Raw genomic sequence first — 20,168 nt, 5'->3', positions numbered from 1 at the left:
ATGTCCTTAATTTAGCACATTTCTAATTAAAGGTCACATATTTTGCAAAAAAACACTTTACCACACAAATATGTGTCCCTAGTCTGTCTAATTTCTGTCTTTGATTTAATTAAAAAGACCCCATTTAAAACCCAATTTAATTTTCAACTTAAGTCTGCACATTTGAAAAAGATTTTTAATCATGGAAATATTGTGCTGAAGAGTAAATATAGTTTTACATTTGACTGAGTTATCATTCTATTTTCAGTTTTGACAGTAATGAACTACTTCCAATTTAAAAGTTCAAGTTATACTAGTATGCATCATGCACACACAGATGAAAAAGCACTTTGAACTATGTGATTTAATTTGAAATCTTGGCATCCACACAGTTCTGCATCGATGACATGAAGCATGAAATAGAGTTAACATGCAGAGAGAAGAGTGTCTTTTCTGCTGCCTTGACTGAAATGAATGTGGATTATCTGTTGATATAGTCTAATCACAAACACGTGCAGCAGCAACAAGAAGAGGAAGCACACAAAGACATGAAAAGACACAGACATGGACAATACACAACCTCTCTGTTTAGAACTATACACAACTGTAACCATGTTTTTCTGCAGGTTTCTACTGGAAAACTCATTTTTCCACATCTGTTTTCCATCTCAGATTTCTGTGAGTCCAGAGTTACGAGATCAAAACACCTGAAAAACTCTGTTTGACAAGCAGCCTGATTCAGAGGCTCAAACTGGAAATACTTGACGTCAAATCCCAACACTGTGGATCAGATCAAATGTCTATGTCTCAGAGACACTTCACTTCAGCTGTATAAGTGCTGCATTCAAGATTCATGAGCAAAGATGGACAAGTGGAGAGACGACAGCGGCTCTTTAAAAACAGACATGATAGACAACAGCCAGACACAGTTCAGTCAGCAGTGAGTGTGCAGGTCAGGATGTTACCTTCTTCTTGAGGCTCTGCTCCACCTCCCAGAGCTCAGCCTGCTGGTCACCCACAGCAACCTTCGCCACATCCTGTTTCCTATTGATCCTGTTCCTCCAGTCCTGCTCGCCGCTCTTCTTCAACAGGGCCACTCTGAGAGGGGAGAGGAAGAATCAGAAATACGTTATTAATTCAAGGGGAGAAACGCGGGTGTTCAAGTTGTTTTTATACAGAAAGAAAGGATGAAGGAAATCATTAAGGTTGGGCCCTAGTTGAGATTAGAGATCCACTGATCCACTTTTTTCAGTTCCGATGCATGTTCTTATACCGTTACAGATTTACCAGATTTTTATATCATAACCAATAATGTTATTGTTGTTGGTAGTATGTGTAAGGCTACATAACGCTGTAGTAAACCTAGCAGTGCATTGTGCTGGCTTCACATACAAACAGGAAGCAGCAACAGCTCTCAGGTTTTTTAAATTAAATCTTTGAAGGAGGAATTGTGGAAGAATTGGTAAATTTGATCATATAGAAGGAGCTGTTCCACCTCGTCCTAACGTCGTCATGGAGACAATTTGTGGGCACTTCTTACAGTTCAGTCTGAAAGTCTTCAATATGAGACTGTGAGAGCTGAGAATGTTTAAAGTGCCCAAACATCTCTCTCGATCGGTGACGTGGATCGGCGGCGTCAGTCTGATATCTGATACGTAAATTACTTCAGTATCGGACCTGCTACCGATGTAAGGTCAGATCAGTCGAGACAATACCAAAGAATATAATTGAAGACACAACACTTTGCTTAATGCTTTTGCAGGTCAAGCTCTCGTACAAGAACACTAGAGACAACAAACAGAAGCACACAGCATGCCAATGTTTAAAGGTACTATTAACTGCTCTCAGGTTTCAACAGGTTGGTGTCAGCTTAAGAACAATTAGAAAAAGATCCCTCGGAGATATCAGACAGCATGCTGTGTGCTGAGAAACTTTCTGACAGGCTTTAGTTTCAACAAGGTGTTAAGACAATAAAAAGGTGCTTGCATCTGTTCTGTGCAAGTTCATGTAGGCCGAAGAGAGTGAAAAGTGACAAATGCTAACTTCGAATGCAACTGTTAGGAGAAACAGCCTTCTGAATATAAGATCTTTGATTACACTTTAAAAACATCACCAACTGAAGCACAACTGACGAGAACAGAGGTTCAATTTACAAGATCTTATTCCCGAGTAGGAAGTACACAGGACCTCTAACTGAGGGGTCGTGGTGTCCTCTCACACCCGCCCCTCTGTGACCCAAAGAGAGGACATGTTCTGCCCCCCCAGGCTTTACAATGAATCTAGTAAGCAGGATGACAGTAACGCTGAAAATATGTCCCCAGCTGTATCCTGAATCCTTTGAAATGTTCGATGATAGGGGATAGTTACTACAACAAGCAGACTGCAATGAGCAACACACACCCTCTAACACCAGTTTGAATGTCCATCTAACATCTATTATGTCATCAATCAATTTAGAGTGTGAATGCTGCCTGCGTGTTTCTCAGTCAAATGAGTGTTCTGGGCCTGTAAACAAAAGATGACATAACAAGACACTTACGTAATCATTTCATCCATCTGGGAATCCAATACTCAGCCTCAGTTATAAAGAATAAAGTAACATTACAACTTCATTTAAATGACTTACAACATGATGGTGGGTGCTCAAGTAACACATCAAGCTTTCCAGGCTGTTAGATCATACTGTGTGTCATCAGATATATTTCTAGTGATGTCCTGGTTATAACTTATTCCTGTTTTTTATTGTTCGACAGCAATACAAATCATCTGTTTCTGTGCCATAGAGCTCCACTGATGTCCACAAACTATAGAAACACACCACCCAGCAGTGTAGCAGCAGAGACTGAGAATAGAAAACCCTAATAACCCACTTTCTCACTCTGAGTTGTCCTTATTATGACTTTTTTTTTAGCTCCAACTAACCCACATTTAAAGCAAAGAAGAAAAAGGGATCTTCTCCATCTCATGTTGAGAGGACTTTTTTTTAAGCTTTATTCATTATCTGATGCAAAATGAAAATATTTTCGGCCCTAATAGGCATTCAGATTCGACAGAAACGTACATATGGTCATACAAATAGACAACAATAACTTTATCCCCTTTAAGCATAAAAAATAAAAACTTGACCAAAGCAGCGGGCTCACCGGTCTCTAATGGACATGGTTTTGGCCATCATCATGTCGCTCAGTTCTTCTCCGTCTTCGGGCTCCACTAGGCCGGCTGTGTGTCCGCTGCTGTCTGCCTGAGTGTCTGCCACTGGAGGAGGCTGACACACTGCCGCTCTGGACGTTACCACACTGGACTCATGCAGCTCTGTGATCATGAGCAGACGTAACACAGTGAGCAAAATCAATAACTCAACCACGACTATTTCCACGGTTTCAGTGGTGAACTGGATTTAAGAAAGCATAATAACGCTGCTTATGAAGGACCTAGGTGAAATAAAATGGTGTGAAACAGGATTAAGGACGCATTCTGCAGACTGATCCTTTTATCAAGCTCTGTGAGGATACACTCGTCTAAATAACACAATATACCAAGTTTTTATGACTTTAGGGTTTTCCTAAAACAGCACAGCCAGTACTCAGTACTTTCTGTTAAGTAGAGTTAACAGAAAGCAGCAGAGGAGTAAACATTGTTCATACTCACCAAGAGGCTCTCATCCGCCTGTGAGAAGCAGACACTTTTAACGGCTGTAATCAAATAATCTATAGGCTCCCTTGTCAAGTCATTACTGCCCGTTTCTTTCTGTGCTGCCATGCTGCATTTCTCTGTCCACAGAACCAAACATTCTTACGACTGATTTCTGAACCCTTTAAAAGGTTGTTCACTGACACAGAACAAATCAGATCGTTGACATAAAGTGACTGCCGCTCAGACATAAAGGAAGCCTGAAAACCACAATCTCAACGTGTAACATTTTCTCAGACGACACACAGACAGGAAATGTGCTTTACTGAGATGATGGTATTTATACATTTTTAGACCCAGATTCAACCGTTCGCTATTTAAATATTTAAATACCTCAAGCACATCCACACTTTAAGCATTATTTCTTCTGTTAATCCAAGACAACGAACAAAAACAACCCTTGTTCCCTTTTCTATGCTAAATACTTAAAAATAGTTAAAAATGCTAACTGCTAGCATAATACGAAGAAGTTAATGACAATGTTAACATTGGTAGCTTTAGCAGGTATTCACCATGTTTAAGTTTATGTCAAATTGTAATTCTTATTTGGTTAAACTGGCAACTTGAAAAATTCTGACTCCTAAAATGCTAAATGCTAACATGGCAGTATCAGAACAATGCTCATATGGTGATGTCCAGCTTAATTTATCATGTTATACATGTTTTCTGTTTAAGCATGCTAAAGTGTGCTAGCTAGCTCAGAAGCCAGGAATGACAGTATGTTTTTAACTTTATAACTATAACTATAGCTATAGCTATAACATATAAAAGCCAGTTTTAAACCCTGCATGGTACCATTGGTACGCTAACACTGTGATAACTAGCATGCAAAGTAACTTAACACCTGAGTTTGACATGTTTTAGTGTGAGCTCATTTACTTTGCTTGTACGCTTAAAAAAAGAAAATGTTCTCTTAGAGAAAGTCAACATCCTACAACAATGTACTTATCACTCACTCAACCTGATTTAAAGCAGTTATCACAATGCTATCATAGCTTTTTTGGCAGGTTTAATATTTACCATCTTTGATTGTGCTTGTAAGCATGCTTACATTTTATAACTGGCAAACAGTCTAAGAGTTTTTGTGTTAAACATTCAGCCTCAAAATATTTACATCCCACTTCTTTTACCTATCATCTCCACTTCCTTAAAAAAAGACCACAGTAGTTTATCACAAACTACATTTGTAAAAGTAAAAAGTGTGTTTTCTTTGGAGTTAGAGTTTGTATAAACTGTGAAAAAGTTGAATATCACCTTTAAATAAATTTGTTAGAACAAAGAAAAGGAAAAGAAAGCAAAGCTGAAACAGAACTGTTCAGGTCCCTCTCTGCTGTTCTTACCTCCACTGATGGCTCTGTTCTTCTGGCTGTCTGTATAGTTTCCCTCTCTCTGATACGACTCCTGCCACTCGTGGAACATGCGGCTGTCCGAGCTCTGCACGGCTCTCTCTCCACCCCAAGTGGTCAGCCGCTGCTCCTCTTCCCCCTCCTCTCTCCTCTCTCTTCCAGTCTGAGGCTGGGGCAAAGGGGCCTGCCTTACTGCCCTCTCAGGAGAAGGCAGCTTCCTCTTTCCTCCTCCCAGATTCGCTCCGTCTTCACCCACCGATAAAGTCCTGGACCTCTGGTGATCCGTCGACTCCTGGGATCTCAGTGCTGGGACGTCTGGCTGGCGAGGAGGCAGAGGCCTGTCAGAGCTAGGAGGGAGGGGTTCGACTCGGGGTGCTGCTCTGGTTATGTGGATGTCTCCAGCGTGGTCGGTGGAGACGGTGCCTCCAGCCTTCAGAGCAGAGGCGGATGATGAGGTAGGGAGGTGCCTGTACCCGGAGGAAGTACCGTTTTGAAGCTGTGTATCAGGAAGGGACGAAAGACAGAGAAAGAAAGAAAAGAAGTGGGTCAGTTTGCTACAGAGGCCGAAAGAAAAAAAAGGTTGTGCAAAGTGCTCACACACACAAAATACAGAGAATGACGCTGACTAATCACCGCCTGTCTGACTCACTGCACTTCCTGAGCATCAAAGGGCAGCCTATCTGCCCGGTCAGTTGCAGCCCACATCACAAAGCCATGCCAGCAGCCTCCCCCCTGCACACAATGCATCCAGCTGTAGCTGTAACTACACACTTCCCAAACTTAAAACAATTGCCTCAACTGAAAAATCCGCACTGACCTGACATTTTCGCTGAGTGAAGCAACAATAAAGATCCATGGAAAGCGCTTAACTGCTGAGAAAAATCTTTAAAAATCTTTGTTGAGAATAAATCCCTTTCAACTCCTTTTTTTTCTTTATGCCGCAATTTCCTCTCTTATGGTGCCACAAACAAGTCCATAACAGAAAGCCGCTGTCACTCCATGTGGTGGTGAACAAGAATAAAGTGCCTTTGTTTTCCTCCAACCCTGAGGCATCTTCAAAAGCCGTCAAGCTTTACTGAAATAAATGATCCATCCACAAATCACAGCCTCCTCACTGACACAGCAGAAGAACTGAGTCAGATCTTGCTCAGAAGCCGGGCCATGCGCTGTACACATTCATAATGAAATCACACAGCAACATAGATAATGAGATGCCAAACAGCACGTAATGTTCACAGAAATGTATTCGGTCATTTCTGAGAAGAGTGCTCCAGCTGTGTCGGACTCCACTGTGTCAAGGCAAATGCATGGTGACTGTTCACATGCACCTTACTTGTAGGTGCTCTACGGGGCTGTCGCAGAGCTCCTGTTCATCACTGGTGTCTATGTCTGAAGACTCCTGGAGCAGAAACACGCACATGCTTTGATGCATGGCTCAGCTTTTCTTTCTCTGAGCAGAAATGGGTTTTACTCACAACGCAAAACACCTAAGATGTTTCTTTTTTTTGTATCTTAACACTTAAAATGTTTTACTTCCTTTCTTTTGTTCCTAAATCATTACCTGCTGCAGGTCTATTAATAACAGAGAAGTGATAGCTCCTCTGTTGAGGGATATTTTCTGATCCTTATAACCAGGAGAGGGTATCATATGTTGTAAATATTATAAAGTCATCTTTCTTTAGTTAATAGAAATATGTTTCAGCGACAAAGGCCCAGACACAGTTGTACACGTTACTGATGTTTTTCACAAGATTCTTTTTTTTTTTTCAAAGGTTTATTTTTGGGCTTTTTATGCCTTTGTTTAAAAATAGGACAGTCAGAAATCAGGAAGAGAGAGAGTGGGGAATGGATTCAACCCTGGCCGTCTGCCTAGAGGACTATAGCCTCTGTACATGGAGTAAGCACACTAACCACTAGGCTACCATTGCCCTCCTCATTTGTCATACATCACCAATACATGGCAGAATGTGAAAAAATATGACTTTTTTATCAATGAATGTATTCATGGTGTTAGTATTTTTTATTTACACATGTAATAAAACCATTTGATTTTGTTCCTGAAGGGTATTTCAGTGAATATTCTATCTGACTTGACTATGATAATGGCTATAAAGCTTTTTTCTATCAGTGTTTCTTTGTATTAATTGAATGAATGAAACCGTTATTGCCCCTAAAGGAATTTGCCTCGCACCGAGAGCACAACTTACAATCAAACAAACACGGAGCTCTCGTGTGCGCGTCAGCCGCAGAGCAGCGCCACATGGATGAAAATAATTCATCTTTTCTTCGACTTGTTTTTGTAACCGTGTACTTGCTGTCCCCCTGTACTTAATCTGTTTTGTGTTTCTGTCTTATTTGAATCGAGACGACTGTATGGGGGAGAAGAATCTGTTAAAAAAATATGATTTTGAGATGGAAATGTACCAAACTTAATACCAGAATATCAGAACTTACAAGTTACATTACAAACATATTTCTTTTTAAAACTCCTACTTTATATAGACATATAGAAATGTGTTAAAGAATCAACTTTACCCCCCTAAGCATTATAAACTGAGGAGACAAACACATTAAGAAAAAAGGTATAGAGTTGGAACAGTTTTTGTTTCACAGAGAATCAAAAGACACTAAAAGCAGAAAAGAGGATTGCTATAAGATAAGATCTGGTCTCCTACCTGCTCCAGATCTCCCAGTGTGATGGGTTGAGTCTGGTAGCGAGCGTTGGCCCTGCGCTGGCGTGCGTCCCCTCTGGCGCGGGTCACCCTGGTGGGAGGCTGAGCCAGCCGGTTGAACAGCGCCATCTTTTCTGCCAGGCTGAGGGTGCAGAGATCAGGCTCGTCCGGACCCTGAGCCTTGCTGTTGCTATCACTCTGACTCCTCTCCTCGTCTTTTACCACCATTGTGGACACCGGTTTAGACACCTGGTCCTTGCTTTGACTCTGGATCTTCTGATGGTCTTTTTCTTCCGTCACAGAAACTGGTTTGGAGACCTGGAGCTCCTGGGTTTCCCGAGCATGCCGGGCCTCCCGTGCCTGCTCCCGGGCAGACGAGCTCTGCTGTGAAGATGCCTGCAGGCTGTGGGCAGGGTGTCACCAAAAAGACAAAGAGGTAGGAGACTTCTGGTAAGCATAGAATAAGCACATGCAGACTAGACTGTGACATGCTTAATGGCAGGCAGCTGAGTGGCATTAAATGCATCCAATGACATCGAAAAAAAAAGATTCAATAAAGAAAGTGTTCACATTCAGAGGGAGTCATTGTCACTGCAAACAAAACCACAATATCAAGTCAGTTCATTCAAGCCTTCTCCGTCCTTCAATAGCGTAACTATGTAGTTTCCTGCAATCACACAGGAGGGCACCAAACTCAAAAAATATTGTGTATCAGGATTTTACACCACTGGGAACTTGCAGTGATTCAAATGCTGTAGGGTTAATCCCATTGGTGAGGAATCCACTCTGAACAAACACTATGCAGTGGTGAATCAGCAGCATTCAGTGAAGATGTTAGTCACACTCCGGAGGTCAGCGTGAGCATTCACATCGTGCCTTGTACCTGTATGAGGGGACAGTGCTGTAAACTAAGGTCGGGCTAGGGACGCGTGCTACAGAGGTGTGAACAGACACCGCGTGGGGCACGTGAGCGGGGACGCTGCAGTGGCCAAGGACAGGGACAAAGTCACACAAAGACACACAAAGAAGAAAGAGAAAACAGAGATGTTTCATGGTACTAAAAGGTTAACTCCAGCTGAGGGAGAGAAATACAATACATGTCGAAGAAGAGACATTTCTACAGAAGGATGTCGGCTGAAAACAAACAACATATCATTTCAGAATAACCGTAGCCATATAACAACAAAACAAGAAATTCAGCATAATAATGCATGTTGATATAAGTTTCATTGTCCCTACAAACAAGCTAGTTTTCTCTTAAAGAGTTCGATGAAAAGATTGAATCCGCTCTGAGTGGGTTTGATATGAAGCTAGCTACCTAATCTCAGCACAAAAGCTGAACACAAGAGGAAACAGATAGCTAGGCTCGTTCTAAAAGGCTTACTATGCGACTATCAGAGCAAGTTATCAGATCAAAATTAGAGCCCGACCGATTAATCGGCCAGCCGATAATATCGGTCGATATTAGCTTATCAAGTCAATATCGGTATCGGCTAATTTTGCGCCATAATTTGAAGTGTTAACAATCTATAAAAGCAATTTAACTCAACTCATTTGGGGGTAAAAAAAGATCCACTACTCCTGTACCTTTGGCAGAAAACAAGGACTTACGTGGCAGCAATGACGACTTCCTCGGTGGTGATCGGCTGAGTTCTGGATCGGTCTTGTGTCCTTCTTAGTCTCCTGTCCACTGCAGCATTCCTGGACCGTGATTTAGGGGCTCCTCCATCGATGCTCTTCTCCAACTCCTGGATGGAAGAGTGGTGGATACACATGGAAAGTCATTTTATAACAATGGCACATTTCAGACTTTGAACACTGGTATAATAATCATGGACTTTACATCATCATGTGGCTCAAGAATTTAACACAGGAGTGATTAAAGACAGGTGATTGAGCACATTAACATCCTATCAAAATCAAAGCTGTTTGGAAATGTGAGTCTCTGTTGGATTGAGCATCAGCAACTGAGACTGCAGGGCATGTTTGAGGTCAATTTAACAGATGTGGAAGTGTAATGAACTCCAATAACGGCTCGTTCCAGTAGAAAGCTTATGCAACCCCACATTATGAATAACTCCCAAGTTTTCAACTCTAAGTGATCACAGGAAGGATAACAGCGGAGAATGTTAATGTTTGTGTCCTTGATTGAAAGCACATTTCTCTGTGCTTGGTGTCTGAAACTATCATGTCATCTGTAGAGAAAGAGAACCAGGAAGAGAGAGACAAACAGGCAGAATATGATGCTCACCCTGAAGAGGGAGCGCTTGGCTGCTACACTCATCTTGGCCAGTTCGTCTACCTTTTCTTCATCGGCTGAAGGGACAAAAGGAAGTCCATGAACATGCATAATGAACAGATACACTTAAGAAATGTCTTAATCAAAAATATAACCAAAAGATCAGATATCAAAAATTGAGAGAAAAAACAAAGATACAAAACTACACAGAGAGTATCTTCACAATGAATGGAAACGATTTGTTGTGTCTCAGATTCCATTCCTTGTGTTAAGCAGATTCTCTCCCTTTAACATTTTGGTCAGAATGTTCACTTTCATTTCTCCCACACATTCAGCACATCTGACTTCGTAGCCAGGAGCAAAGACAAACCACAAGGCCTGGGACTGGCGTCAAAGTGGAGCGTACACAGACAGGTGTGAGAGGCTTGGCCGCATGCACACATAACACACGCTTTCTGCGAGACATATGACATGACATCACCAAACAACTATTCCCTTTGACCGACGCCGCTGAGCCGAGCTCTGCTCACTCTTGTGCTCTTCAGTACAAAAAAAGAGTCCCGGCTGAGTGGGTTCTTATAAGAAGCAGATGAGCGGCCCTCAGTGGAGCTGCAGTGCTGTAGTGCTACTGTGAGCAGCAGTAATAACTCTTTCAATTGTTGTGATTCCCTGTTAAAGAGTTATGAGCCAGTTTGCCTCCAACTGCGGTTCTATTCTTTAAGCTCTGATATAAAGCAACAAAAAGTCTCATTTTATTAATGTGTGGTCAGCTTCCAGATGCTGTTTTTATTTCGTAACATTTAATTGGTCAGTGTTCCGCGTAGTCATGACCCGACTTCTCTACTGTCTACCCTGCAGGTAGGAGTAAGAGAATGCTTCATTTAAATGAAGAGCATCTCCGATGAATTAAAAACCCATTTGCCGTATTTGAGCCCATCCAAGAGAAAAGGCTGCAGGAATTCAAACTTTTCAAAGAACAGGAGTAGTATCCAGTTAGTGCGGAAATTCTTACTCTTAAGGAACATAAATAATGTGAGTGATGAAAAGTCAAATTCATACCATGAAACTAAAAACATATCAATATCATGACTTAGCAATAAAAGTGTCACACTTTTAACAGCTTTAAATTTACCTTTATTATGCAACTGGACGTTCCAGCCAAGTGTTCCCTTTGGTCTAAAACATACTGACAGGCCTGCTGATAATACCACTTAAGCTAGCCATGCTTAATCAATTAGTACACACACACTTGTGTACACAAGCTAAAGTACTTCATGAACAGTGTAACTCTATGTACATATGGTACATGACTTAGTAAAGCATATATGTGCATCACTACATATTCTTTATTATTCTAATATATATTAACTGTTACAGGTATATTCAGACATTCAAGTTGTGCTTTAAAAGTAAGAAAATACAACGACTTACCTTCAGTAGAAGCGATATCTGAACTCACACAGGACCTTCAAAAGTAGCACAAAGAAAAAGGCAAATTAGCTAAAACTAGCCGTCTCCTTGTTACAATGCCTAAGTCAGTGGTGTCAAAGGGTGGTGAGTGATTCTAGACAGGACAAAGAAGAGAGCCAGTCACAGAGGAGGTGAGGAGATGCAGTGAAAAGCAGTCAGTTCTGGTATGTGTGAAACGTTACAGCGAGTGTTAGTATTAGAAATAATTAAAAAAAAGGGAACACTGTAGTAAAGAAGACTAAGCTGGAGAATTAGATAGCATTACAGCAGTCTGTTCAGCTCCATGGTCGCATGGACTGATTCTCAACAAAGACCGATTCATGGTATGGTCACATGTGATGACCAATGCCAAGGCCCAATCAGCAGGACCTTTGGCCTTTAAGCTTCTTTCTTTTCTAATGTTGTTAGAGAGAGACGCCGAATCAAGAGGACTGAAGGGTGTACATACCTGTGTGTGTGTGTGTGTGTGTGTGTGTATATGTTTGTGTGTGTGTGTAGCAGTCATGGCCCCTGGTAAGCTGTGATCCAGCTCATGCTATTAATCTGATTATGGACTCAGTACATACAACACAGTTACTTAGACTCCCACCTCGTCAAATACACCAGCCCAGTAGGTAGGTGGTCCAACACTTTAAAATCTGATGATGTAGGTATCCCTGTAGCATCGCTACTGGATGCTGTCTTCTTGCATAATTGTTTGATGTACCTTACATATCAGGTGATGTAGCATTCATAATTGGGGGGGGGGAGGGGGGGGGGGTTTGCTGAATGGAGCAAACAGAGGCTGTACTTTCCTTCAGGAAACAAGGGTTGAGTTCTTTTCACTAACTTCTAACAAGGAGTTAGTGTCGACTTCCTAGTTGACTTTTTTTCCACAGTAGTTAGCATTATTCGCCTACATTAGGGTACATGTGTGACATTAGTTACATGATGAACTATAGTTGAGTCCATGTGTTAATAAGCATTTATCACAATGCAGTAGCACTTATTGCAACCCAAACCACGATTTGGTGAAGTGTTTGGGTTTAAAGACTGGACTGGTGTGGATTTCGCCGCCCCTGTAGGAGGGTGCACTTTGAATTGCATTATGTATGAATGGTGCTCTGTAAAAAAAACTTTCCTTGCCTTCTTTTAAATAAACACAACCAGGTAGTGTTGGTGCTTTCTCACTACCAGACTGGTTAAGTTTACCAATGTTCAATCTCTGGTGTGGAAGTTGTGAGGCCATTTCTGAAGCATGCTGTCAATCACTTCATCAGATACCTACCCACAGCAGTGGTTGAGGCTTTAAAGACAACTTAATAAAAATAGTCAATCTGTTTACTATTACTTACATGACAGCAGAGTAATTTCATTGCATTACCTAGATTGTCATCATTATTTGAAAGCACAGGGCCATTGAGCAAGATGTCTTGGGTGTAGGAATATGCTTCAACCTTTATATGCATCAACATTTCTAAGTTCAACATCATGTGATGATTTCTTTGACATGCATGATCATGGATATTTTTCCAGCATTCCGCACTCTCAGCCATGCGTTCCTTCGACCAGAGCAGTACCTATCAGTTTCCTGTCGCTCAGCAGAAGTGATGGGCTGCGTCCTAAACCTCTCTGAGGTCTTTCTACTCTCCCCAGGACAGATATACTGCCTGGGCCTGGGCCTGCGCCCCCTGTCCCTTTCCCCTCTCCATGGGACATTGTAGCCCACGAGTTCCCTTTCACACTCAACTTCACTGGGAGGGCCACCCAAGGAGATGGACCAACAGATAGAGACCCAAAGGAAAGAGAAAACACATAGTATGAGGGAGCAGTAGCAAAATACACATTTTTAAAAGCAGAGGTAGTACCCCTGGTTTTGAAAACTGCCCATGCAGATTTACCAGCATTTAAAACATGCACACATTCCCTGTCATAAGGTAGCAACCAAACAAGTCACTGCACCAATAAAGTCAGAAATAAAACATCAATGGAAGCTCAGTGTTAAGTGATTATTGCATGAATGCCATTTCTACAGATTAGAAACTATGCAGTAGTTCTACTCTACTTTAATGTTAACTCCATGCCTTCCTTAGTTGCTTGTTAGTCATGAGGGAGCCAGCCATTGTTAGATACCAAGCATCAGCCTAAGTTCTGAAGAAGCCAACCAGTGAGTAGCAGCGGGGAAGTGCTTTATTTTTCCACCTACAGCTCATTCCTGCGCCTGCTTGGTGGGGTGGTGGTGCTCTCCATGTAGGAGTGTCTGAGCTGGGCAACAGACACCCGAGTGTCCTGGTGACCCTCTTGGTTACCGAGACCTTCACCCTCTCTGACCTCTCGGGGGTCATAGGCCTGGTGCTGCAACTTTCTCTGACTTGGCCTTCGTGGATCCACTGTATCTGATACTGAGCGGCTCAGGGCTGTGCTGGAGGTGGAGCCTTCTGGACCAGGATGCGGCACTCTTGGCTGGATGTGGGTGGCAGAAATCCCTTTTTGAACATAAATGGCATTTTCCTGTTCTCTGTTTCTGCCCTCTGATGCTTGCAGACGCTCTTTTTCATCCCTCCTGACTCTCCCTCTGTGTCCATCTTCTGCTTCAACCTCCCTTGCATGGTTTAGACTATGCACCCTGGACATCCCTAATTCCTCGTCCCTCCTTCCTCTCCGAGGGTCCTCTGTGCTCCGTTCTCTCCGGCGGATCTCGGAGGGCAGCACTGCTTTTCTACTTGTCAGAAGGCCCTCTGTTTTCACATCCTCGGACTCTTCGGTCTCTTCTTCTTGGGTCTGTTGCTGCCCAGCTTTGGATGTAGGACCAGAGGCCATGGACAGGTAACTGGGATGACTGCCAACTTCTTGCCCTCCTGGTTGCCCATGGCGGGAAGGATGAGTTGGGGGATGATGGTGGGGGTGAGCATAAACTTGTTGGGTGCTTGGTTGGTCTGTGTGGTAGTTTTTAGAGGTTTGGGTTTGTTGTTGAAACTGTCTGCGGTAAGATGGGGCTTCCAGCTCTGGGCTCCTCTGGCGACCGTCCTCCCTGGAAAGCCTCTCCCTAACTCTGATTCTTCAGGAAGAACAAGGGCTGGTTAGCATTTAGGAAACATAAATAGACAAAGGAGATTTATCTGAAGACAACTGTTGATCATTTTATCGGCCTGATCAAAAAGGAGCAGACAAACACAGCAATCGACTCGTACACTAATCTAGTTGATTTTGTTAGAATTAAAGATGATTTTTTTTGTCTTGTTTGAGATCAGAGCTAGGAGACCAAAAGCAAAAATTACAGAATAATAAGAGATGACATTGATTTGGAGTAGAGCTGCCAGGGGCTTTTCAGGTTTACTTGAATCCAAAGTCAATTGGTTGGACATGATTGAGTGCATTTATAAATGTTTTGATTGACTGTGGAGATACTGAATTTCTCATATTCTAGGATGTGCGTCTGCATGGCTAACAAGTCCCTGAAAGACAGATCAAGGGATCACCACCAACATGAAATAAAATACAATACAAGAAAAGAAATACAAGAAGATGACTGAATAACAAGTGTGAAGAACAAGATTTTAAAAAATGTTGCACCAACTGATGTAAAATCAGTTTTACTCTGATGAAACACTACTCGCAAAGTTTTATCCTTCATTAATAAGTTACAGATTTTCTCACACTGGGGTTAAACTGAACACAGCAACTTATGGGAGGGAAATGAAGTTATGGTTTAAAGAAAAGGAACAGGCGCTTGTGGCGAACAGGATGGTGACAATGTGATGTAAGCTGGATCTCAAGCTCAAAGCAGAGCTTCTTAAACATTTGAGTCTTGAGTATAGCAACACAGGGAACAGTATTTGGCTTCTGTTCTGGCCCACAGTTCAAGAAGCACTGCTCATTGGGGTTGATGGGATTTTGTAAGTCTGGCAGATGAAAACATGGCGGGGGGTGTTGGGATGAGACACAACCAGCTCTGGTGTACCTCGAGGGCCAGTTGATGGGTGACTGGGTGTCGCCCTCAGCATCAGTCTGGAGGAACCAATCATTGCTCAGTTTCCCTCTTGCACTGCACCAACGGAAACCCATGGGAGGTATTTGAGTGGAAGGTTGGGTAAAATGCTGGATTTAGTCTCATCTCTTGCACACACATACACCACTACATTATGAACAACAATAACATCACACTAAGCTTGAACCAGAATGAGAACGGGCTCCACCACCAGCAGGATCCTGCTAACAATACAAGTTATGCTCCCACATGAGACCATTCATAGTTATTGCAGTTTTGGGAGAGGCATCAAAATCCACATACATGAACCGTAAATGTGTATGTTCATAATGTCGATTCCATTAAAGTAATGACTGACAAAAAGAACTCCCCGTTTTCCTAAAAAAGGAAAAACTGAAAAGTGCTGCTTCTTTAACCATGGCTGCTTGTTCTCAATTCATAAATTGTTAAACCCCCTCTCCCTCTGTTTTTGGATATGTCAGGTCAAATAGATTTGTGCCAAGGCTAGTTATTCTCAGAGTAATTCAGAACAGGTTTTTTTCTAAATAAATGTATGCAGGTTTGGAAGGAGTAGGTTATCCTAAAGTTGGTTTTGGGTCAAGGCCAACATGTAAAGATGTCTGTTTGAGCAGGCATTCACAGCCAGTTGATTTTTATCTGGTTCCATTTTTCAAAATGTACAGTATAGCACATCTTTTTCTTTGCCAATTACCAATCAGATTTGATCTCGACTGCTGTCCAACTTAATACAAAAATACTCTCCATAGAAAGCGTATTTGCCAAAGCTATGTTTAGTCAAGATGATCTTGTCAAAGAATACCATCTCCTATTTGCTTTTTTCCCCATCAGGCCTTACTGGTCCTGATAAAGTCCAGCTGTGGTCAGGGGTCTGAGTCACACTGAGCCGCCCAGTTACCAAACAACCTCCTAGACCCACGGACAGAAAACATAGAGCAAAGTTTTATAATCTGAGAGAGGGATTGAGGAACACAGAGAGAATGATGCAGACATGAACACTAAACAGGCAATGGCAGCGTAGTTGGTATAGGGTCTTCTTCATTTGTTTGTTTGCAACATTAGCAACAGGACCAAAACCTGACCAAGACCTGAACTGGGCTAACTGTTTCATCCCAAAGAAGGAGAAGAGTGACGCAATCACTGATTCTATCTGTACTATCAATAGTGGGCCTAAAACACTCCAGTTCTTAACCTCAGCAGCAGCAGTGTCTAATTCAGAATGCACTCAAACTGGATATTGGACTGGACCATGCAAACTGAAGAACAATTCCATAATAATATATACTATATCATATAAGAACTAAGGTCGTTTCAGATATCGCCCAATTACAAAGATGAAAGGAGGTGCTCTATATATAAGACATGATTTATATACTGTAGAGAAGTAATAAATGATGGAAATAAATGGCTGGCATAAGGGGGTTCAATGTTGCAAATAACCATAGAAACCTTTGTCAATACTAGAAAAATAAACCAAAGTCTTTATAAACTGGGAATTTCCTTTCAGGGAGCATTTGGTTTTCTGATCAGCATTTGTAAAATTCTCAGAGAGGATAAATTCTCTTTAAGAATGTGGGATCTGCCACTGAGCCAAGCAGCCTCGTAAAGAGCTCCTCCTAACAGAATAACAACAGCTTGGCCAACGAGACTACCTCTGGGAATTAAGAAAGTACGGCAATTTGCTATTCTCAACAGATGCACCTGAAGTTTTGAAATAGATGCATAAAAAAAAACACATTTTGTATCAATCTGTTCATGTATTTTGAAAACCCAGTTGTAGGCCTCAGTGGGAGTTGGTAAGTGCTTAGAGATTGTTTTAGAACATGATCAGGTTGCCTGACCTGGTATGATACCACACTCCTGCCAACAGGATGACCTTGGATATGTGTGGATGTGTGAAGAAACGTAGAGACTGAGCTGGAGGGAGGGAGGGTCAGAGGGATGAATAATGCTGTCACAGCGAGTCCATCTACTCAAGGGAATGACACAGCAGTTTTTCTGAGCCATATAGAAACTGGGCTCGAACCCTGTTTCAAACGAATATCACAGGAAGCAAGGTCCAAACCCTTGGAAAGAAATAGCTTCCTAAAGAGATGTTGCCAGATTTTTACGGAGGCATCAAATTGACTCAATTTCTTGCATTTGGAGAAAGTCATAAAAACGACCTAGGGAAAGAACAAGATGAGGTCAAACAGAAACAGCGATCAAAACAACGTACCCTTGTCTGCTGAGGATGCTGTGGGACTGCTGATCAATGAAGAGGTCACCAGGAGATGCACCATGTTTAAGTGAGGTGAGCGAGTGCTGCCTGCTCAGCTTGGGAGAACTGGGTGGTATCCCAGTGACTGGGAAGTCCTTGGTGGGGACCCTAGCAGCTGAGGACATTGCTGTCACATCCATGTATGAGGAAGAGGATGGCGGCTCAGGAGGGGCCGCTCGGCGCTGATTCTCCAGATTCATCAATCTCTCCCTCTCTGAGAACGAGTCCACCCTGGTCCGACCCATCTCATAACCCTGGTCTGGGTGGACATGCTGTGGTGCTGTGCGCCCAGCTCTTGGACTGGTGGCAGAGGTACTGGTGTAAGTACTCAGGGTGACATCCCTCCCTTCCTCCCCCAGTGACCCTCCTCTGCCCCTCATCTCTGATCCGTCAGAATCCTTGCGGGTGCGAGTGTAGCGAGAGGGACAGTCCAAGTCTGGTTCCTGATCCAAAGAGATGCCATAGCGCTCAGCCAGTTGTCGTCGCCGCTCTGCTTTGTAGCGGGCGATGCGTTCAGCCTTGGACTCAAGCTCCGGGGTGTCGTTGGTGGAGCCTGAGGTAAAGACAGGCTCTGTCAGGATGGAGGACTGAGGGTCAGGTCTGACTCGGGCTCTGGACTGTCGCTCTGGAGCCGTCAGCTGCATTTCTTGGGGTTCAAATCCCTCCATGCCATAGCGCTGTACTGTAACTTACAGGACAAAGAGAAAACGTTTTTTTTTTCTTTGAGAAACACAAAAAAAAGTCTAAAGGAAAAAAGTCAAATTGTAAATGTCTCACCACCACAGGGCTCAAAGGGGTCAGATGCCCGGGTGTATCGTGGTGTGTCCTCCTCCAGAAGGCGATTGGCCACTAAGCTAGGCAGCAGAGACGGGTGCACCTCGCCCTCTATGCCCTCCAACCTCCGAGCAATACGCTCCTTTCTACATACACAAGCAGGAAGTACTTAACCTCAGACATGCTATTATTATTAAAATTATAATTAGGAGAAACGCTTGCAGTCTTTTCATACTCATAGCATCACCTTCTCACCTGTTCATTTCCCAGTCACTTGAGCTTGTGGTTATTCCTCCTTCAAATCGTTTCCTCAATTCAGAGACTGAAAAATGAATAAATGTTATAACAATAGACAAAATGAGTTGTATAAGAGATAAGTGTCTGAGGTTAGCTAATCTAAGTTTGTGGGAATATGGAACAAAGTCAAAATGGATCCAGCCATGAGAAGCCAATCCAATTTATCTGAGGTCGTCCTGTAAGGTTAATTTCACAATCACAGATTGTCTTTTTGCTCAAATTGCAAATCATAATAAGCTAATCTAAATCATCCTTCAACAGCTAATCAATCCCTATATTCACCATTCAGTGGGGCTCGAGAGAACCACAAACCTCTCTATGACATTATCTCTTTATTTGATCTACATTTTGCAGCAGATGGAGCCTTTAAGGAGAATACAGTGCAGCTGTTCAAGTCATAAAATATACGAGGACTGTGCTTGTAGAAAAACAGGTTTAAATGAAAATCTTGACTTTGTTCCACCTGGCAAAGATTTCTGCTATTGCACAACTGTGACTTTCAAAAACCCTGGGAAACTTGACATTGTTAGGGGCCATTTGCAACGAGGCAGAAAAAAAAAAACCTTACTCACCTTTCGGGAGATTGGCCAAGAGACTAACATCTATATCCTTAGTGCTTTTGGCTGGGTCGTCTTTTTCGTCAAAGGTGAATTCTTTCTGGAAGCTGAGGGGTGCAGGAAAAATACCAACTGTTATTGAAACTGGGCTGAGCTGTGGGAAACAGGATTTGTTTATACATCTATAAAGCACGCAGTTGCAAAAGACTCAGTGAATGAATCTGAATTTTCGAACTTTCAAACAATCATCCAAATTATACAAAAATGTTGCTGGAAGTTTGACTTCTTTGACTGATGTTCAAGAATCTGGTCAACCAGCAAATGGATTATTGATGAAGCTAAGAACAACAAGCTATTATTCATGTGAACAAAACATTTGGTTTTCAACCTGTAAATCTTAAACCCCCAAATATTTATCTAGAAATTCTAAGCAGGTTTCACCCCGCCTCACCCTCTGCCTCACACTGATTCACAGCAAATATCTCTCTCCAGGGCTTACTGCAGTAATTTCTGGATTTGATTCAAAAAACACAGTTACCATACAACTTGAAGAGAGCTGGAAGAAGATTTTGAATGTTGGGAATTGGGAAAACATGACTTTGCGGTTTTGTTCATTTCGGCAACCAAAGCTCTGAAAACAATATTGTACATTGTGCAGCCTTCTCTATCACCACATCATTTGTTCTCATGACTGAAATCTAAAAAAAAATATCTAGTTCCAAAGAACACAATATTTTCAAGTCAAAGCTACACTCACACACAGTCCACACTGACTGCCATAAAGTAACCTTTCTAAACGGAGGCTAACAAGGAGACCTGGTGATGTATTTGACACGCAGCCAAAAGCATGATGCTGAGCAATCCTGCTAATGCCCCAGCAGGGATGTCTCACACTGCCA

General features: G+C 42.4%; 1 protein-coding gene across 18 annotated transcripts in view; it reads right to left on the bottom strand.

The window, feature by feature from the left end:
* Positions 1-20,168, bottom strand: part of svila (supervillin a) — a 73,846-nt gene that overhangs the window by 19,688 nt on the left and 33,990 nt on the right. For 10 of the 18 annotated variants that reach the window (XM_061064627.1, XM_061064614.1, XM_061064619.1 and 7 more), the window contains 15 exons: positions 19,285-19,376; positions 18,671-18,737; positions 18,419-18,561; positions 17,600-18,329; positions 13,582-14,433; positions 12,956-13,129; positions 11,358-11,392; positions 9,939-10,003; positions 9,299-9,435; positions 8,571-8,666; positions 7,691-8,090; positions 6,349-6,414; positions 5,010-5,511; positions 3,123-3,291; positions 945-1,077 (listed from right to left, as the gene is read on the bottom strand). In XM_061064627.1, the coding sequence (XP_060920610.1) occupies positions 945-1,077; positions 3,123-3,291; positions 5,010-5,511; positions 6,349-6,414; positions 7,691-8,090; positions 8,571-8,666; positions 9,299-9,435; positions 9,939-10,003; positions 11,358-11,392; positions 12,956-13,129; positions 13,582-14,433; positions 17,600-18,329; positions 18,419-18,561; positions 18,671-18,678 (3,510 nt within the window). In that variant the 5' untranslated portion in view covers positions 18,679-18,737; positions 19,285-19,376. Of the gene's footprint in view, positions 1-944; positions 1,078-3,122; positions 3,292-5,009; positions 5,512-6,348; positions 6,415-7,690; positions 8,091-8,570; positions 8,667-9,298; positions 9,436-9,938; positions 10,004-11,357; positions 11,393-12,955; positions 13,130-13,581; positions 14,434-15,336; positions 15,456-17,599; positions 18,330-18,418; positions 18,562-18,670; positions 18,738-19,284; positions 19,377-20,168 lie in introns of those variants that run through there. The other 8 variants (XM_061064630.1, XM_061064631.1, XM_061064615.1 and 5 more) reach the window with 7 other exon arrangements.

Source organism: Labrus mixtus, chromosome 19 (assembly GCF_963584025.1).
Source record: "Labrus mixtus chromosome 19, fLabMix1.1, whole genome shotgun sequence".
NCBI lineage: Eukaryota > Metazoa > Chordata > Actinopteri > Labriformes > Labridae > Labrus > Labrus mixtus.
The sequence above is the reverse complement of the archived record's forward strand: the minus strand, read 5'-3'. Positions and strand labels throughout refer to the sequence as shown.